Source organism: Macrobrachium nipponense, chromosome 33, assembly GCF_015104395.2.
Source record: "Macrobrachium nipponense isolate FS-2020 chromosome 33, ASM1510439v2, whole genome shotgun sequence".
NCBI lineage: Eukaryota > Metazoa > Arthropoda > Malacostraca > Decapoda > Palaemonidae > Macrobrachium > Macrobrachium nipponense.
The window spans coordinates 27,258,948-27,280,302 of NC_087219.1; the positions used below are offsets into that span (position 1 = coordinate 27,258,948).

General features: G+C 46.4%; 1 protein-coding gene across 3 annotated transcripts in view; it reads right to left on the reverse strand.

The window, feature by feature from the left end:
- Positions 1-7,030: 7,030 nt before the first annotated feature.
- The window catches only part of LOC135203042 (gastrula zinc finger protein XlCGF57.1-like), a 47,078-nt gene continuing 32,753 nt past the window's right edge, over positions 7,031-21,355 (reverse strand). For all 3 annotated transcript variants that reach the window (XM_064232629.1, XM_064232627.1, XM_064232628.1), the window contains exon 2: positions 7,031-10,122. In XM_064232629.1, the coding sequence (XP_064088699.1) occupies positions 7,632-9,542 (1,911 nt within the window). In that variant the 5' untranslated portion in view covers positions 9,543-10,122 and the 3' untranslated portion in view covers positions 7,031-7,631. The remainder of the gene's footprint in view (positions 10,123-21,355) is intronic.

Consider the following 21,355-nt stretch of genomic DNA (forward strand, 5'->3'; position numbering starts at 1 on the left):
TGGACCGAGGACGGAAGCGTTGGTCTCATGCGTCAGGGGAGCTACTACCAGCCATGCAGACCGTCCAATCACGCTGGTGTGATCGATGGTCGGGTGACTGTGAGAGTGAGCACCACCCTCACAACTCTCCTTGGTCCCAGAAACAGCCAAAACTGTTCCCGGGGACCTGGGGGACCTCTTCCCAGCCTCGCCTCGTGAACAGTCTGATTGGACTGTCATGTCAACCCTGGGTACCGGTCAATCACTACGTGAGCGATCACCAGTCTGGCAAGAGTCACCTGAGCGACTCTTACTATCCTTCCACTCCGTGCCTGGGTCCTGACGGTGAGCGTACTCAGCCGTCTGGACCTTGGCTGCACGGTCACCAGCAGGTGACCGTACACTCAGTGATGCTTGCTGGCGAGCAGCTGAGACAGTTCCCGGTCCAGAGGTGGAACCTCTAGAGCCAGGAGCGGAGGAACCAGTGGTGGCTGGTACCTCCACGGTCCTCGTCTTTCTCCTTCCTGAGGAAGGAGAGACGGGCCCCGTTCCCGAAGGAATGGGAGGACCAGCAGAAGGCCCACCTGTCTCACCAGAGTATGAAAGACCCTTAAAAGTCTCTGTGTGAGACTTCTTGGGGGGGTGGCGAGGCAACCTTCTTCTTCGGTTGTGGGGCCTTAGAAGTAGAAGGGGAGGAGGCGGCAGAAGACGACGACGAAGACGAAGAGGACAACGATGACACCATCCTCTTCTTCTTTGACTTCCTCTTTACCAGTTTCCTCAGGACAGCCGACAGGTCTCCCATCCAGGCTGGAGCTGGCATCTGGGGGGGCAGAGGGGCCAAACTCCACCTGGGCAGCAGGAACTGAAGAAGCAGCAGCAATTCCACGGGCAGGAACAGGGGCAATAGGCATGGCGACGGCAACAGGTGGTAGATCCAAAGATGAGCTCTTCGGGCACTCAAAGTCAGGTGGAGGAGCAAGGACAGCAAAACCTGGGGGAGGGAGAGGAATATACTCCATCTTGGAGGCGCGAGGCAACGGGGCCTGCACCGCAGCTGTAGGAGTGACCATCGCCACGTGCTGGGTGTAGACTAGGTGAGGTGGTGCCACATACCCCAGGGTTGAGGCTGTAGTGGTCATCCTCGACTCCACCCCGTGTGTAACTGGGACTGCAGCCAGATGGTGAAGTTGTCCCTGGATACTCGGAGAGCCGGGAATACTCAGCGATCGCCACACCTGCTGCAGATCCCCATCCGCGGAAGCAGACAATCCTGAGGAAGGAATAGTTGGGTTAGTGGGGTGGGGTGGGGTGGATTCCTGTTTGCTCAATGGAGAAAGATCCCCCCCCCCCCCCCCTCCTGAGGGGACAGAAGGAATACAACTCAAGGTCGGGATGTCTCCCTCCTTCCTCTGCACTCGACAGATCGAGTGAAGAAGTGGAGAGAAACACGTCCCTTGAAGGAGAGCCATGTGAGGGACCTGATGAGGGGGAGGAAAGAAGACGATGTGTCTGTCACCAGCGGTGTCAAGGGAGAGCTTTCCGACGACACCTTGGCTGACTTACGAGGCTTCTTCCTCTTCTCATAACACTCCCACTGCTCCTCTGACCAAGAAATACAACAATCACATCAGATCTCGGTTACACTCACGCCCAGGGCACTCTCTCCGGTTGGATGGGGGGTGCAAGGGCTTATCCGATTCGTGGGATTACATATTTGCAATTCTGAATCAAATAACAAAAACACAACACAGTTGAACACAAATATACAAGAATAAAGGCTAAAAGGCTAAATGCCAAAAAGAACATGAACGATCTCATGACAGAGGCGGGCAGAGGTCAACAACACGTCTGCACCCAACGACAGTCGAAAGCAAAGTGGAATGTTTACATCCAGTCGGGCGGGACTCCCGACCATCGGACAAGCAGTTACTGCCTAACTACCTTGTTATTGAATCTTACGACCGGTCCGGCTGGTGCTGAAAGTAGTAATTCCTTATGTAAAGGAACGATGGTTTGTATAACGTGTAGGAACAACTTCATATTTGCTTGTGTCTTGCTTTCTCTATCAAACCTATACAGGCAGTCCCCGGGTTACGGCGGGGGTTCCGTTCTTGAGACGCGTCGTGAGCCGAAAATTGTCGTAAGCCGGAACATTGTCAAAAATCCTAAGAAAAACTTACTTTTAATGCTTTAGGTGCATTCAAAACTATGTAAACTGCATTCTTATTGCATTTTTCATCAAAAAAACCTTTAAATATTGATTATTTTGCATTTTTGTGTCATGTTTCATCTGCCAGATCAGCGTTTGTAGGCGTCGTAACTCTGGAACATGTGTTGTAACCCTGGAACATGCGTCGTAACCCTGGAAATAATTTCTGATTAATATAATTGAAAAGCGTCGTAACCTTGGAACGTCGTAAGCCGAGACCGTTGTAACCCGGGGACTGCCTGTATATAATATCCATCTTGGCAGAATTTCACTCGGCCTCTCTGAATTTGGATTATTTGCTCCATGGTTTACCAAATACTAAATTTAGTAGTGAAATTCTACCATTATAAATCACAGTTAACGACTGACTAGACAGAAAGCTGTTAAGATTCCTTTAAAATTTCAATAAAGTGACTAATCATTAAAGACATCAAATGCTGGTTTGGTGCTAAAATTATACAAACTACGGTGACTCTCAACTGCGGGTTTAGACAAAGATATGAGAGAGCCTTCCAAACAATATGGGAACCTTATGAGAGAGAGAGAGAGAGAGAGAGAGAGAGAGAGAGTTGGAATTTATTCTGGCATTGAGATGGCCATTGCTGAAATTTTTGGTGCTGAATTGGCCGCACCGAATTATCGGCGCTATAACAGTAGAATATGCAGGCATATTCAAAGGCTCCTGTTGACTAAGCACCAGCCTAAAACCTTCCACATCATTCGACAGAGAAAAAAGGCTTAAGGGCTGGAAGCAGACCTCCTTCACTCTCCAATGAAGAGAGCGGAGGCAAAGCTGCCCCGAGGGGAGGATTCTACAGTGACAAAAGGACACCGAAGACTAATGGCTCTTAACTAATTGGCTGCTCCTGAACTGGGAACACAGGAGAGAAGACAGAATGGGAGTTTGATGGAAGATGGCTGAGATCCAGAAGAAAAGGTACTTCTTCTGAAGGATACATAGTACCTGGTCTTGGTTATGTTGTTATTAAGTCCAGAGACTTGTCAGACAATCCTTCATCAAAGCACCAGCAGTAGGAGAACCTCTGTTACAAGCATTCTTTCCTGTCTCCTTCCTTCTGCCCTCTTCCTGATTGGAAAGAAGGTTGAAAGACACACGTAAGTACACTTTCTCAGAAAAGGAAAAAGGCTGGGTATTTCTGCGACTGTCCTTTGAACCCAGAGAATCCTTAGGAGCCAAGGAAGGGCTGGGTTAGGCCAAGCAGATACGTAGACCCAAGGGTCTTGGCTGTTGCCTGGAGGACAAGGTAGACACCCTGGCATGTTCCTTGACTACCGCGGTATCCAACACTAAAAGAGAGAGGCAGAACCGAATAAAGGTTTATTTCTAATGGTCAAGACGACTTCAGGACTTACAAAACTCAAAGTCCGAATCAGGACAATGTCCCTTTTCTTACTACCAGAACTGCCCACAGGTTGCTGTCTGGTGCTGGGTAGGGGAAAAACATCCCCATCCCTGACCAAATTCCAGAGGGCAGAATCCTCTTCAAGAATGATTGGATCCAAGGAGATGAAGCATTAAAAGAGTGAAGGACACAGATCTCATAGGAGACTGCCTGGAGGGGAAACCATACGAGTGTCCTCTAGGCTCACTGTCTCTTGTTGCAAGAGGGGATATCCTTCATGGCAAGGAGAAACAGCATGAGACCCAAGTCTGAGCGAAGCAGAGACAGGACAACCTGCAGTCGGCAAAGGGCCCCTCCGAGGCAAAAAAGAATTGCTCCTATTGAGGCAGCGGAAGGGAAGAGAACTTGATTGGGCATCTCGACCCGAGTGAACTCCATGTCCAGAGAAAAGGCTTTCATCTGACCAAGAATGCCCTCGCAATCAAGAAATGCGGCAACCCTTCGAAACCCTCTTGTCTCTCCTGAAAGAGCAAGGGCCTCAAGCAATGAAGATTATTCACAGTATTCACAGGGGATGCCACAGTCCTAACCCTAAGATCATTGTGCTGAAGAATCGGTGCAGAGATCTCTGCTGAATGAAAATCAAGGGTGTTTATATCCTGAAGGAAGAACCTCAATAGAACCCATGGAAACCTTTCTCGACTATTCGGGTGTACGACCAGATGATCTGATAATCGATCCCATGATTTAAACCTTTGTAGCCAAATTCTGAAAAGAGAAAAAGTGATCAGAATTCTCTCTGTCCGTCTTGCACCTCTCGGAATAACCAAGAGCATCAAGAGAACAGATAAGGAGAAAAGGCATTCCTACTTGTCCTGCTAAAAGAGCCAGCGGGAGGGGTAGACCATGGATGGTCATCAACCTGTGATGACAGCAGCATGGTGAAGGAAGGTGCATATACCATGGCAACGCACCGACCTGAGAAGAGCGGAAAGGTCACTCAAATAGAGTTGAGCAGTTGATTCCACTGATCTGAGCAGGTCTAGCAAACCAAGTAGATCATGTGAATGTGATCTGGCACTAGGCAACAATGGGGCAAACCAGCCAAGCCAATCACGCGAAGGTGACCAGGGGCTGGCGTGGCAAGTAAGCCAAGCCAAGACAAGCAAGCCTAGTCTAACTGATCATGCAAATGTAACTGAGGGCCTGGCTTGGTGGGTAAGTTGAGTCATGACAAGAGAGCTGAGCCGAGCTGAGCTGATTGTGTGTACATGATTGGGGGCTGGGCGAGTGGTACTTGTTTACTAAGAACTATCACTTTCATCCCTAAATGCTCTAGTCTTAGAAGCCAAAGCCCCTCAAGAAGAATACTTAAAGGAGGATTCTGTGTTTGCTATCCTGCATGTTTAGACCTTAAGGTCCAAGACATGAAGGATGGGACCTGACCAAACAGAGCCGGCAGGTGGTGTTGAAACACCTGACATGTCTCAGCACCTACTCTTGTTCTGTGCCTAAACCACACTGAAGAGCTAACCCTCTAGCACTGGTTTGGAAAGTGCTCGAGATTCTACAGAATCCCTGGCACAAGAAAACTCACCAGTCGAGTGCTCACAATTCCAATGAATCCCGAGCGCTTGGTGGCACTCCTGAATCTCGTAAGGATGATTCATTGGGACCAGTCTCCTCCTGGCTTACTAAGAAACCGAGAAGGGACAGGCACAGCATGTCTTAGACACAGAGTCTTGAAACTGGGAGAGATAGCACAGCCTCAAGAGGTCCTGACCTCGAGACTCCCAAAATGCAAGACCCCAGAAGAGAATGCGAATTGGCTCCCGCCCTACAAGCGGGAAGAGTCAACAAGAGAACCTTGCCTCCCCAAAGAGAGGCAGTCCCTTAGAAGCTCCATAGGACTTCTGAAGGTAATCTTCTCCCTGCTTTTCCAGGTGCTTGGTCAAGACTGAGGCACCCGGTGCCAAGACACCTGCATGTCTTGGCTCTTTCTCTTGCCCTGTGCCTGAACTGGGAAGGTGAGAGGTCTCTCCAGCACCAGTTCACAATGCTTGAGAATCCATAGAAACTCGAGCACTCAAGAGACCCTGACAGACTTCTTAGAACTGCGTGCCCAATGGCTCTCAAAAAGAAAGACCCTGTGAGGTATGCAATTCGGTTCCCAAGCCCTCCTCGAAACAGCTCCTTAGAAGCCCAGTAAAGAGATTTCTTAGAGGGGGAGGGGCGGGAGGGGGAAAGCAGCCTTATTCTCCCTAAACCACTGAGCCTTGGAAGAAGGGGATAAGGCAGCAGAAAACGCAGATGAGGATAAGTTTGAAGAAGGTGCTACATTTCACAGGACTACTTCTTTGAACTCCTCTCTGACATCTACAGAATGACAGTCAAGAAGCACAAGAATTGCCCTGCCAGTTAGGGCAGGAAGCACAACAGGAGCGGCCCAAACGACACGAACGACACGAAATTTAATAGTAGCAACAGAAGCGACCTTGGCAGCTGCGGCAGGAGAACAAACAGGAGCAGCCTGGCTGGCAAGAGCTACAGGAACATCAGTGTCAGCAACACGAGCAATCAGGGTAGCTGGGGAAGGAGGTGTAGCAGGAGCTGCCCAGTGACTAGTTGCCAGGGAAACAGGAGCAATTAAAACAGGAGGCAAAGCAGTAGATGGATCAAAGGTACAACAAGGCAGTTCCATAGCATACAGGAGTGCCACAGTTGAAAATCCTAAAGTAAAGGATAACCAACAGTGACAATCCAGTCATCTACTTCTGAGTCTATGATACTCACTGTCAACCTGAAGAAAAAAGCAAAAATGATTAGCAGAGAGGGACTACTCTTGCTTCAAGGGTAACTGCCCTCCAAAGAGGGAGAAGGCCCTTGTGAAACGGTCGGCAACCCTCCTTTGAAGTTTCTTCCCAGCAAACTTGCCCACAGCGCAAGCAGTGAAGAGCAACACTCAGCATAAGTACAAAAGATAGACTGTCATGCCCTTACAAGCAGGCAGCATGAGGATGAATGATAGGGGAGCGAATGTCACGTCTTTGGCCGCAGACTCTGAGACACACTCACTGGGGGAAGACGGCCTATGCAAGGCTATTACAAATCATGGGTATGTATATTAATAAATATCAAACACACCATATATGGTATACACAAAAAGTAAGAAAATATCCCAATGGAAAAAATGAGCATAACGACAGTCAGGCAAAGAGCTCACAAAACATGTCTGCATCACATGACGGCCAAAAGCAAACTGGAATGTTTACATTTGGGCAGGCAGGACAGTAGTTACTGCCTAACCACCTTTTTCATGAATTTAACGGGTGTTTTCTAGCTTTGCTGTAAGTAATTCCTAATGTAAAGGACCGACAGTTTACATATCGTGTAGGATCAAAATGTTTTATGACACTATGCATTTTCAACAAAAATATGTACTCTCAGGGTTCTGCCTTAAGCAATAAAATCACCATTTAAAAATATATGTTTATTCAGCCTCATTGCCTTTTCTGATACTCTTGAAAAAATACTTCTCTGAATGAACTCTATAATTTGCAAGAACTACTAACCTATCTGAGAGGTATACCTTTAGAAGTTACAATAATGTACTACATATTTGTTTCATACCCCACAGTGTTTACTTTTGGAGTCCCTTCTTTCCTGACTGATATCACCAGCATCATCCAATTTATTTCACAAAGAACAGTTCCCTCTATGGCTTCAGTACCATGACAGCTCCTCCAGTCAAATTTATCAAAGAAAGTCCTTTTTCTTTCTCACAAGAATATATAAGGATTCTACCGTATGAATTATATTTTTACTTGTACGAGCACTTTTCAAAGAACATGCTTCCTCATAATCACTACACAGCAGTAGTTACTCTCCTGTATGCTTACTTTTCTGAGAACATGCTTCCTCAAAATCAACGCACAGAAGTGGTAGTTAATTTATTGTGTGACTACTATTACTCTGAGACATGCTTCCTCATAATCACTGCACAGTAATAGTAACTCTCCTGTATGACTGCTATTTTTCTGAGAACATGCCTTCCCATAATCACTACACCGAATTAGTTACTCTCCCGTATGACTATTCATGTGTTTTAGGAAGTCTCTTTTCCCAGCATACTCTTTCCCACAGTCACCGCATTTGTATGGCTTCTCTCCCGTATGAGTCTTCATATGCCTCAGCAGTTTACTTCTTGGGAAAAACGCTTTCCCACATACTTCACATCTGAATAGCTCCTCGCCCCTGTGCTTGATCATATGACTCACGTAATTACTTCTGTGAGAATACGATTTCCCACACTCGCTGCATTTAAAAGGCTTCTCTCCTATATGACTCTTCATGTGAACTGCAAGATGGCCTTTCTGTGAGAAAGCTTTGCCACATTCGCTGCAGCTGAAGGGCTTTTCTCCCGTATGGATTCTCAAGTGTTTCGTGAGGGTGCTTTTCTCAGCATACCCTTTCCCACAGATGGTACAGTTGAATGGCTTCTCTCCAGTATGACATGTCATGTGTCTTCTTAAAGTGTTTGGCTGCTGAAATTTCTTCCCACAGACACTGCATTCGAAGAATTTGCCCTCTCCAGTGTGAATCCTCATGTGCCTTCTGAGATGATCTCTGTATAAATACGATCTCCCACACTCGCTACATTTGAATGGCTTTTCTCCACTGTGAATTTTTACATGACACATGAGGCTAGATTTCTGAGCAAATGCTTTCCCACATTCGCTACAGTTGTATGGCTTTTCACCTTTGTGAATGTTCCTATGACTTACAAGACTACACTTCTTGGTAAACGCTTTCCCACAGACACTGCACGCATACGGCTTTTTGTCAGTGTGACCGTACATATGGCTAATGAAACTAGTCCTCAGAGAAAATGCTTCCCCACATTCCCCACACTTGTATGGTTTCTCTCCAGTATGAACTCTCATGTGATACTTCAGGTATGTTTTCTGAGTAAATTCCCTCCCGCATTCACCGCAACTGAACTTCTCGCCAATGTGCCTCTTCGTGTGAAGCCTCATGTAACTTTTCCGAGAAAAGGCCTTCCCGCAGATTTTGCATTTGAATGGCTTTTCCTCAGTGTGAACCCTCATGTGCTTTGTGAGTCTATTTTTCTCAGAAAAGGCTATTCCGCATTCATTGCAGGTATATGGTTTTTGCCCAGTATGACTCAGCATGTGAGTTTTAAGGTTCGATTTCTTAGCATACTGTTTTCCACAATTCAAACACACAAATGACTTTTTTTGAGTGTGTCCATTAATGTAAGTTTTGAGACCACTTTCCTGATGAGGAAATTTTTCACGCTCACTGCTCATCAAACAATTTCCAAAAATGTCACTATCTGATGAATCCATTATGTTTGAATATTTCACTTCACTCTCACTACTCAAATCAATTTGAGGCTCTTCATTACTCTTATAAATTTCTGGCTCTCCACTACTCTCATATATTTCTGGCTCTGCCTTAAACATCACGATTGAATCTGATGGCAGAGAGATATCTTTAGTACCCTCATAACAGCCAAGCAAGTCCTTTTCTTCATGGTAGAATGGAGAGACTGATAATGGATCTTTAACGGCAGCGCCACAGTCCACCAAATCCTTTTCTTCATGATTGACTGGCGAGACTGACAACGAATCTTCAACTTCAGTACCACAGCCAACCAAATCCTCTTCACAATTGGTTGGAGATGCTGACAATGGATTGTCAACTTCAGAGCTGCAGTCAACCAAATCCTCTTCTTCATGATTGACTGAAGAGACTAATAATGAATCTTCAATTTCAGCACTACAGTCGACCAAATTTTTTTCACAAATGAATGGAGATGATGCTAAAGGATTGTCAATTTCAGAACTACAGTCAACCAAATACTCATCTCTCTCATCTCTATGGTCAATAAGGGATATAGTCTCTTCAGTTTCACTTTTGAAATGAAATCCTAAGGTGACTTCTGAATCCATTTTTGTCACCATAATCTTGACAGTTAGAATATTATAGTTTTTATACGTAAGAAAATAGCTGCAACATAAAGTGAATTCACTTGCACTTTTGCTTCCAACTTAATTTATAATCTTTACAAAAGACTGCCAATTAGAAGTTCACAATACCTTGTTTTACCAAAACAACCATTCACACAAGAATTAACTTAATGCAACAATTAAGCTGTTACAATTTACTAACTGAGGAAATAATGGCATGCAAGATGATCTACAAAACTACTATACTTTATTTAATATGAAAAATTCTGTCAGTGAACAATCTTTTCCAAAAGACTCATTAAGGATCAATCCCTTGAATATGTATATACATTGCAAAGGAAGTGGGACCTTCCATGGAGTACTATTCTGTAAGTTCAACATGACTCCATTGGTCATGTGAATGTCACATTAAGAACTGAATTTCACTTTGATAGTTCACTGTTGTAAGTCAGTTTAGCAGCCTACAATAACTATAGATTTTAAAGGTAATAAAAATTGTTTAAAACATGTAGAACCTTCAGTAACTCCCATCTTCTTGATGTTTGAGTGTGATGACTTTCTTTCGAGAGAAACCCTGAAACATGAAAATGCAACAAATAATTACACAATACAGTAGACTAATTAAAGTGCATCTCTTCAATATGATATTGTTATAATACAATAAAGTTTCATACATACTTACCTGGCAGATATATACATAGCTAAGACTCCGTCGTCCCGACAGAAATTCAAATTTCGCGCCACTCGCTACCGGTAGGTCAGGTGATCTACCTGCCTGCCCTGGCGGCAGGACTAGGAACCATCCCCGTTTTCTATCATATTTTCTCTCTTCCACCTGTCTCCTGCGGGGAGGCTGGGTGGGCCATTAATCGTATATATCTGCCAGGTAAGTATGTATGAAACTTTATTGTATTATAACAATATCATTTTCATACAATGAACTTACCTGTCAGATATATACATAGCTGATTGGCACCCTTTGGTGGAGGGTCAGAGACAGCTAATATGGAATAGACAGGTAAACAACATATGTTGTAGGTATAAAAGAAAAAAACCTTGGTTCCTACCTGATAGGTGGTAAGACTTCGTGGCTGTAGCCCGGTAGTCTGCATCACCTCAAGACTTTAGCGAGATATTAGATCTATGGCTAGAGTTCTTGTGGGTCTGTCGATGGGTATAAGAACCGCTTACTCGGCAGAGCCTAAAAGGACTTTGTCAATGGGTACTGGACCACTTCTATGACAACACACCTTGTGAAGGAGCATAACCAATCCCGACCACCTGATCCTAACCACCATGTTAGTATCTAGAATTGTTCTGAGTTATCCCCGAACTCATAACAAACAACCCATAACTCGAAACGAAAAACTCATTTATACAAAATTCTCAAAAAAAATTTTAAATACTCCCCTAAAAGATATCACAAGAGTTCCTTACTGAACAACAGTGACTGGCCGCCAGTGCAGCACCAAGCCCTCTTTGTCAGCAGGAATCTAGAACATATCTAGTAGAAGGTATGTACAAATTTAAGGATTGGTGTTTGCTCCCGTACCCAGTATTGTATCCGCCGATACAAATGGTCCCAGAGAAAAACATTTCTCGTAGGTCACGCGAACGTCTTTAAGATAGTGAGATGCAAAAACTGAATTGCACCTCCAATATGTCGTGTCAATGATTTTCTTTAATGACATATTCTTCTGAAAAGAGAGAGACGTCGCCACTGCTCTGACTTCATGGGCTTTTACTCTTAAAAGCGGAAAAGAGTCGTCAGGACAGAACTTGTGAGCATCCGTAATGACGCTCCTAATGAAGAAAGCTAACGCGTTCTTAGACATGATTCTTGTGGGGTCCTTAATCGAACACCAAAGACTTTGTCTAGAGCCTCCCATTTGCTTCTTTCTTTGTAAGAAAAACTTCAAGGCTCTTACCGGGCAAAGAGACCTCTCCGTTTCTCTCCCTACTAGACTCGATAAGCCTTTGATCTCGAATCTCTTGGGCCAGGGATTCGATGGATTTTCATTCTTCGCTAGAAACAGAGTTCTAAACGAGCAAAAGGCCGAGTCTTTGTTAAAGCCGACTTCATCTTCTAGGGCATGAAGTTCGCCAACTCTTTTGGCTGTCGCCAAAGATAGGAGAAACAAGCATTTTCTTGTTATATCCCTGAACGAAGCTACGTGGGGAGGCTCAAATCTGTCCGACGAAAGGAACTTGAGAACTACGTCCAGGTTCCAGCTGGGTGGAGTTAGTTCCTTCGATTTTGTCGTTTCAAACGATCTAATCAAGTCGTGCAGATCTTTATTGTCAGCAATGTCTAGGCCTCTGTTTCTAAATACTGCTGACAGCATGCTCCTGTATCCTTTGATTGTCGATACAGACAAATGAGAGACCTCTCTCAAGAACAACAGGAAATCTGCGATTTCGGTTATAGAGGTACTGGAGGAGGACAACTTCTTAGACTTGCACCACCTTCTGAATACCTCCCACTTCGACTGATAGACTCGTCTAGTGGAAGCTCTGCGGGCTCTAGCGATAGCGCTTGAAGCTTCGCGAGAAAACCCCCTCGCTCTGACAAGTCTTTCGATAGTCGAAAGGCAGTCAGAGCGAGAGCGGGGAGGTTTTGATGAAAACCTCTCGAAGTGTGGCTGTCTGAGAAGATCCATCCTTTTTGGAAGGGATCTTGGGAAGTCTACTGTCCACTCCAGCACCTCTGCAAACCAATCTTGTGCTGGCCAAAACGGGGCTATCAGGGTCATCCTTGTCCCGTTGGACGCTACGAACTTTCGCAACACTTGTCCCAGGATTTTGAAAGGGGGGAAAGCGTACACGTCCACATGAGACCAGTCCAGCAGGAAGGCGTCGACCACGAGAGCTCTTGGGTCTTCCACCACTGAACAAAAGACTTCCAGCCTTTTGGAAAGGAATGTGGCGAACAGATCTACGTGAGGAGTGCCCCAAAGATCCCAAAGACTCTGACACACCTCTGAATGAAGAGTCCATTCTGTGTGAAGGACCTGGCTTCTCCTGCTCAGTCTGTCCGCCCTGATGTTTCTCGTCCCCTGAACAAATCTGTTAGGAGGGCGATGTTTCTTTGTGAGGCCCAAATTAGCAGATCTCTTGCTATCTCGTAAAGCGACACAGAGTGTGTTCCTCCCTGCTTCCGAATGTAGGACAGGGCTGTAGTGTTGTCCACATTCACTTGGACCACACTGTTCGTCACAAAGGGTTCGAAGAACTTAGCGCTAAGTGAACTGCTAGAAGTTTTTTGCAATTTATGTGCCAGGACACCTGTGCTGCCTTCCAGGTGCCTGACACTTCTCTCGGACCTAGTGTTGCTCCCCAACCCTTCTCCGATGCGTCGGAATACAACACTCGGTTTGGGTTCGGAACTTCCAGAGAAATTCCCTTGTTCTCTTTTAGAGGGGACAACCACCATTGCAGGTGTGGTGTCATCTCCCTTGGAAGGAGGTAAAACTGTCGGAGAGAAGTCCCGTCTTCCAGTTCCACGATCTCCTTAGGAAAAACTGAAGAGGGCGAAGATGTAGTCTTCCTAGAGGGAAAGAACTGTTCGAGCGAGGAAAGGGTGCCTAGTAGGCTTAACCATTCCCTTGCCGAAGTTCGGTCTTTCCTAAGAAGAGAGAGACTTTTTCCAAGCCTCTCACGATTCTCTCTTGCGAAGGAAATACTCGAAAACCCCGAGAATCCATCTGAATCCCCAGATAGACCAAGTTCTGTCTGGGAATCAGCTGTGACTTCTCGAGGTTCACGAGTAGTCCCAACGCCTTTATCAAGTCTAGGGTCATAGAAAGGTCCTCCAAACACTGTCTCTCTGTTCTGGCCCTGATGAGCCAATCGTCCAAATATAGAGAGATGTTGACGCCTTTGAGGTGAAGAAACCTCGCCCACATTCTTCATCAGGCTTGTGAAGACCTGAGGCGCTGTGGATAGGCCGAAACACAAGGCCCTGAACTGAAAGATCCTTCCCCCGTCATGAAACGGAGGTACTTCTTCGACGAAGGGTGAATCGGGACATGAAAATAGGCGTCCTGGAGATCCAGCGACACCATCCAATCTCCTTAACGCCGCAAGGACTGAGGCCGAAGTCTCCATAGAGAACTTCTCCTTTCGAACGAACTTGTTCAGAGCGCTGACATCTAGAACTGGTCTCCAGCCCCCGAGGCTTTCGCAACCAGGAAAAGCCGATTGTTAAAACCCGGAGAGTTTTGCTCTAGAACCAGTTCTATAGCTCTTTTGTCCCACATTTGATTCACCATCAGACGAAGAGTATCCCTCAGTACAGGGTCCCTGTATCTGGCTGACAGTTCCCGCGGAATGGTCGTTAGTGGAGGACTGTCTTGGAAGGGGATAAGATATCCCTTCCTGATTATGGACATGGAAGAGGCGTCTGAGTTTATGAGTGACCAGGCGTCTGCAAATTCGAGAAGCCTGGCCCCCACTGGTGTTTGGAGGCTGTCTGTCTCACTTCCCTTTCTTAAAGGGACGGGAAGGAGCCTTACTCTCCTCTCAAGACCTCTTCTCTTAGAGGTAGCTCTGGAGAGAGGCCCTCCTCGAAAGGGCTGAACCGTAGAAGTCGGGTCCTTTCTTGGTCAACAGAAACAAGAGGTCTCTTCTTCCTTGCAGTTTGCAGGAGAAGATCCTGAGTCGCCTTCTCAGTCAGTGATCGAGAAATGTCCTTCACTAACTGAGAAGGAAACAGGAAGTCAGACATGGGAGCAAAAACCAGGGCTGCTCTCTGTGAAGGAGAAACCGCCTTGGTTAGGAATGAACTAAAAATACTCCTCTTCTTAAGGAGTACTGCTCCGAAAAGAGAGGAGATTTCTCCCGATCCGGCCTCTTGTACCGCCTTGTCGATACAAGCAAGAATACTGAGAATGACTTCGGGGTCAAGACCATCCGAGTCATGAGCTTTCTTAGACATCACCCCAAGGGACCAGTCTAGGAAATTAAACACTTCCAAAATATGGAAGAGTCCCTTGAGGAGATGATCCGTCTCCGAAATAGCCCAAGACACGCGAGCTCCATTCAGAGCGTGTCTCCTTGACGAGTCAACCAAAGTTGAAAAGTCCGCTTCGGCTGCCGCTGGAAGAGAAAGGCCCATGTTCTCCCCAGTTCGGTACCAGAAACCTCTTTTGCCAGAAAGTATGGCTGGAGGCATACAGAAGGTTGTCCTGCCCAGATCCTTCTTAGACAACATCCATTTGTCTAAGGACTGAAGCGCTCTCTTCATAGAGATCGTAGGTCTCATCTTCAAGACCGACGAAGACTTAGGCACAGTAGCACTCGAAAACAGTGATCGAGGCGAAGGCGGGGACGCGGCAGGAGTTAAAGAATCTCCGTATTCTCGTAAAAGAAGGTCAGTTAGAACTTTATAGTTCGAGACTCCTTCTCTCCCGTCACCCTCTTCTTCCGAATCTCCTTCCCTACCTTGTGGAGAATCGGCTTGAAAAACGAGAGGATCTTCATCCCGTTCTCTCTCTACTGGTGACAAACTCCTATTAGGAGAGGGGCTCATAGAGTGAACCGACTCTCTCTCACGTCTAAAAGAAGTCTCGCGTCTGCTTGCCTTCTCGTGCCTGAACAGCTCCTCGCGCTTGGCTGGCGCCTCGCGCTTGTCTGGCGCCTCGCGCTTGTCTGGCGCTTCACGCTTGGCTGGAGCGTGAAGCCTAGCTGGCATCTCGCGCCTGGCTGACGTCTCGCGCTTGTCTGGCGCCTCACGCAACTCCTCGCGCCTGGCTGAATCCTCGCGCTTGGCTGGCGCCTCGCGCTTGGCTGAATCCGCACGCCTAACTGGCGCCTCGCGCCTGGCTGGTGCCTCAGGCCTGAGCGAATCCTGATCTCGAGCAACTCGCTCGGAAAGATCCTGACGTTTGTACGCCTCTTCTTGCCTGGAAGACGTCCTATGTCTGGAGGACGCTTCACGTCTGGCTGGAGAAAGAAGACGAGACTTCTTAATAGGAAGTCTAGCGTCCTTCCTGCGAGGGGGATCCCTTGAAAGAACTCCAACCAAAGAGGCAATCTGCTCCTGAACTGCCAGCAAAATCCTCTTGGAAGCCACCCCAGCGTCCTCTTCAATAGAAGAAGCAGGAGAACTCGAAGGAGTGCGATCATCAAAGACATCTCTAGGAGGCGTCGAAACCAGCTTAGCCTTCTTGATAGAAGAAGGAGCTTCCTCCGAGAAGCGCTCCGGGCTCGAGTCGAACGCGCTCAGCGCTCTTTCCAATGCCTGTTTTCAGTGGCCCGAGAAAGATCCGAGTCCTTCCACCCTCGTTTAGGTGAAGGAGACCCGGACGACGAGAAACAATCTCGTAGGACGCTTCTATTTGAGCGGTCCTGAGCAGACTGTAACGAAACAGAACCTGCTGAAGGGACGCCTGACCGTTGGGGATTCCCCACAACCTCCGTACGACTTTCGACTTTCCTACTCCTCTGGGTATGTGAGTTTGGAAGAGGTCTAGGCCTGGGAGCATCGCAGGGACGGTCAGACGCCCCCTCCACAACACTGGGAACACTCACTTCACTTTGTAATTCACAATCACTAGCCTTACCTTGTATGGCCGCCATCTTTGTCTTCATTTTACGAAGAGTAGCCTTCAGATTGGCGATTTCAGAAGCCGAATCCGAATGCAAAGCCTGTGAGGATTCAGATACATAGGGAGAATCATATTCATTAACAAATGGAGAGTTAGACTCAGAAAAAGGCTCAATAGGCCTTGTACTCACACTCTTTTGTGCAGCCCGTCTAATCCTATCCCTCTCTAACTTCTTCAAGTAAGAAGTTAGTCTTCCATTCATTAGCATCCAACTTTTCACACTCAATACAGGTGTTAGCCAAAGAACAGTCAAACCCCCTACACTTACGACATACAGTGTGAGGATCAACCGAAGCCTTCGGTATCCTCACCTTGCAGCCTACATTCACACACTCTCACACTAACACTGAATCAGACATTCTATTAGAAAAATCAAAAGCAAGTCCAAATCCAGTCCACAGTAGCGAAATGCCAAACAACGATCCAGTACGTCACCAAGAAATCCAATAAAGATGATCAATAAAGTCTTGAAAAGCGAATTCCAGTCAGGAGGTAGTAACAACAATGTTGATACCACCGGCGACAGAGAAAATATGATAGAAAACGGGGATGGTTCCTAGTCCTGCCGCCCAGGGCAGGCAGGTAGATCACCTGACCTACCGGTAGCGAGTGGCGCGAAATTTGAATTTCTGTCGGGGACGACGGAGTCTTAGCTATGATATATCTGACAGGTAAGTTCATTGTATGAAATTAGATGTTTTCAATAAATGTACGAAAAGATATGCAGTAAAAAAGGGATTTTGACGAAGGAAAAATCTATTTCTGGGTAGAGACCTGTGTCGCCCGGTGAAATGGATCCTGCTATCCACTTTCCTGATATAAATAGTTTCTAAATATACCAGAGAAAGTTTGCATTGGTATGCAGAGGTTACTACCCTCGCGCGAGCACCCGAAGGGTGTCATGTATAAAGTTCAGGGCGTGTGGAAGCCACTATTCACAGGTCTCCTGCCATTTAGAGTATTCCTTCTCAAAACCTACATATGGGGTGAGCCGTGCCAACGGCCACACCTACACTGCCTCTGTACTGCCGCTACTAACGCCCGACGCGAGCGGTATCTATCAATCTTGCTGTGTTAGATACCTTTCCTGGCTTGGATAGGTGTAGGGAAGGGAAGACTTATGATAGGGGTCGGGTTCACCGGGCGACACAGGTCTCTCCCCAGAAATAGATTTTTCCTTTGTCAAAATCCCTTTTCTGGGTTGACCTGTGTTCGCCGGTGAAATTTTACCAGAGAATACTATCCAAGACAATGAGTAAAGTAAACTTAAGGGGAGAAATGAAAATGGAATTCATTCAAAAATAAGTTTACTTAATGTAAAAGACTTCCGTAACAATAGAAACTTAACCTATTAATGCTTAATAACTAAGACTTAAGTTATGGCTTAGAATTAAATATGCTTAATGGTAATAAGAAAATGTTTATACAGGTACTATGCAAGAAATTTGCTACAAATCTGGATATGTACCATACGGTTTATAAAACACGTCCGTGACCAATAAATTATGTACAAAAATGTGGCAGAGTGACGCCGGGGTTCTCCCAATACCGAGGAGAGAGGCATCGTGGCAAGTACAAGTGAGGCAGGTAGAAAGGAGGAGGGGTTGGGGAAAGGAAGGGCAGAAGAAGATTGAGAAATGTTATTCTGGGGAGACTAGACTCCCTGCAGCTATAGTTGAATATTTCAGTGCTTCCAAATTCTTTAAATAATGGCGTTTGAAAACTACTGGAGATTTCCAACCCGTGTATTTTTTAAGACCCTCAAAGTTCATATTTTGGAAATAATTAATTGAAGTAGCCACTGCCCGAATGTCATGAACTTGTGGAAATGACTCCGGGTTGGCCTGTTTTATAAAGTAGAGTATCTGCTGTCTAATACCTTTGATAGAGATTGTACCACCATGTTCCCTAATAAAGAGAGGACCTGACGACTTTGTGGAGGTCCTGGCTAAAAAGGACTTAAGAGTTGTAACAGGGCATAGAGAAGTGTCCTGAGGCAGGGGAATAATTTTCCAAGGGGACCACCTGTTTTGGGGGTCTTCATTTTTAGACAGGAAGCTCCGGTCTGGGGAGAGTAGCATTTCTCCTGATGGGAGGAAATCTATGTTGTCTGGGTTACGTGAGAGAGCCGAAAGTTCAGATATTCTGGCACCTGAGGCCATAGCCGTTAGAAATAAGGTTTTCCTTAAGAGAGTGATATATGCGCACGATTCATTAATGATGTCTGACGCCAGTTTAAGCACATCATTTAAGAACCAAGTGACCTTTTGTGGGCGGGCAGTTGGTCTAAGGCGTGCACATGCTTTTGGAATGGAAGAGAAATATGTGACAAATCTATGTTAAAGCTGACTTGAAAAATCTTCTTCAAGGCTGATTTTATTGTTGTAATAGTACTGGCGGCTAGGCCCTTTTCGAATAAAGCTCTGAAAAACGAGATGGCCAGATTTGGGGTCATTCTATGGGTATCTGAATGTTTTAGAAATTCAGCTAACTTTTTAACAGCTGAATCGTATTGTCTAAGAGTTGAATCTCTTTTGTCTGATTCTATGAACATGACATTACACGGATCAATACTAGCTTCTTCTTGGGCCACAAACTTCATGAAGTCCATAAAGTTAGGGTTTGGAGAATTCTTGAGGAAGCTGACAGTTCAAGTTTGTACTACCTGTGTCAGTTCCGGGCGAGGGATCCATTTGGGATGGAGCTTCAGCTCTAGAAGGAAGAAGGAGCAAAAACCAGTTGATTTTGGGCCAGTTGGGAGCCACTAGAGCTACTTGTCCTGTGAAGGAACGTAGCTTGTGCAACACCTTCAACAGGAGATTCACCGGGGGGAACAGGTAAATCTTCTGCCAGTGGTTCCAATTTATGGCTAATGCGTCTGTGGCATAGGCTAGAGGGTCCAGATTGGGAGCCACGCAGCATGGTAGCTTGTGGTTGGACTCTGTTGCGAATAAATCTACTTGCAGGCAGGGGATTTGACTGGAAATCCACTGGAATGAATTCATATCCAGGGACCATTCTGACTCTAGCGGAGTGGTCCTGGAGAGAGCGTCCGCGATCACATTCCTGACTCCTGCCAGATGAGTTGCTGACAGGTGCCAGTGTTTCTTGGCTGCCAAAGTAAATATTGCTACTAGTACATGATTCAGTTTGCTTGTTCTGGAGCCCCTCTGTTTAGGCAATGGACTACCACAAGGCTGTCCGAGACTATTGTTTTTGGCCGGAGTTAACTTTTTCAGAGTTAGAAAAACTGCCATGGCTTCCAATACCTTGATGTGGAATTGGCAGAACGTGTTTGACCATGTTCCCTGAACTTTCTTGTGCTGAGAGTATCCCCCCCAACCACTCAGTGACGCGTCTGTATGAATCGTCACAGATGGGGGAGGGAAGTGCAGTGGCACTGACTTGTTCAAATTCTTGAGTTTCGACCATGGGTGAAGTGTCTCTGCTAGTACAGATGGAATTACTGAGTTTGTCTCTAAGATGGTTGTTGGCTCTCCTCTTCCAGACACGATTGATATCTTTCAATCTGGCTTTCAGTAGGACGTCTGTTACTGACGCAAATCGTAGTGAACCGAGGATCCTCTCTTGGGTACGTCGCAAGGCCTTTTTAATCATAAGAAATCGTTTCGTAGCCGTTGCTATCTCCTTGGCCTTCTTGGGTGGAAGGGATGGCTTGTGATTCTCCAGGTCCCATTGGATTCCCAACCATTGGAAGTGGGAAGCTGGTTTCAGCCGCGACTTCTCCTTGTTTATTTGAAATCCTAGAAGCTCTAAGAGTTCTATGACTTTGGCAGTTGACCTGCGGCATTCCTCGACTGTGGTTGCCCAAATGAGCCAGTTGTCTAGGTAGGCTACCAGCATTATTCCTTGGGTCCTGAGTTCCTGAACTACTGTCTCTCCTAGTTTGGTGAAAATTCTGGGCGCGATGTTGAGCCCGAATGGCATGACTTTGAATGAATACGCCTTGTTGCCTAGTCGGAAGCCTAGGTATGGAGAGAAGTTCCTTGCTATCGGAACATGATAGTAAGCGTCTGTAAGATCTATAGAGGTATTGACGGCCCCACGGGGAAGTAAGGTCCGCACCTGCGAGACTGTCAGCATGTGGAACTTGTCGCAAAGAATGTAGGAATTGAGTTTGGACAAGTCTAGAATGACTCTTCTTTTGAATGAGTCCTTCTTTGGGACAGTGAACAGACGTCCTTGAAATTTTAGGCTCTTTACTTTCTTTATGACTTTCTTCCGCAAGAGATCTTTGGTGTACTCTTCCAAGTCCGTTGTTGGAGTCTGGAAGAAGTTCACTGGTGGTGGTGGGAATCCTCCCTTCCACATCCATCCCAGGCCCTTGGAGATTATGCTGTACGCCCAAGGGCTGAAAGTAAAATGATCTCGGAACCAGCATAGCCTCCCTCCTACCTGATACTTCTCACTGGTTGGTTGTGGGTTTATAGCCCTTGCCTCCCCGAAACCCCTGCCTCTTGACCCGCTACATAGCCGGGAGTGGCCTCTGGCTCTACTACTACCGGCATGCCGGTTGTAGCTGCGAAAGGAACCACTGGCTTCGTAGACGGGGTTGAAGGCAGGGAGGCCATTAGGGCTGCAGAGGTTGAAGGCTGTTTGGCCTTGATGGAGCCCTGGAAGTCAGCACAAAACTTGCTGCTGGGGCTGGGCCTTTGATGTCGAAGGCTTCGACATTTGGGCGAGGGGCATTGCCTGTGCCATTTGTTGAGGACGAGAAGTCTTATATGGCGCAAAGTATCTTTGTTTCTTCCTAAATCTGGCTTGCTTTCCAGTTGCCTCAAACTTACGTTCGAAGGGCAGACCCCAATGGACACAAAGACTTTGATTGGCTCTGGAGGCTTCCCTCAAGATGTTATCTACTTCTTCTTGAGGGAAGAGTTTTTCGCCCCAGATCGAGGTCTTAATTAGTCTATTAGGCTCATGCCTAATAGTAGCCTCCGCCAAGACGTACTTTCTGCATGCTCTTCTTGCGACACCAAATTCGAATAGGTCCGACTGATAAGTCTGTAGCAGACTTTTTGTCAAGACCTGGAAGAGCTGCTCGTCCTTGTAAATGAAACTACCAACTCTATTGAGGTAACGGAGTTGATAGATCTAGCCAGTCTAGTCCTGGCCTCAAACTCAGATTTTATCATGTTCTCCAGCAGCTTGGGGAGCGTATCGGAGAACAAGGTCGAG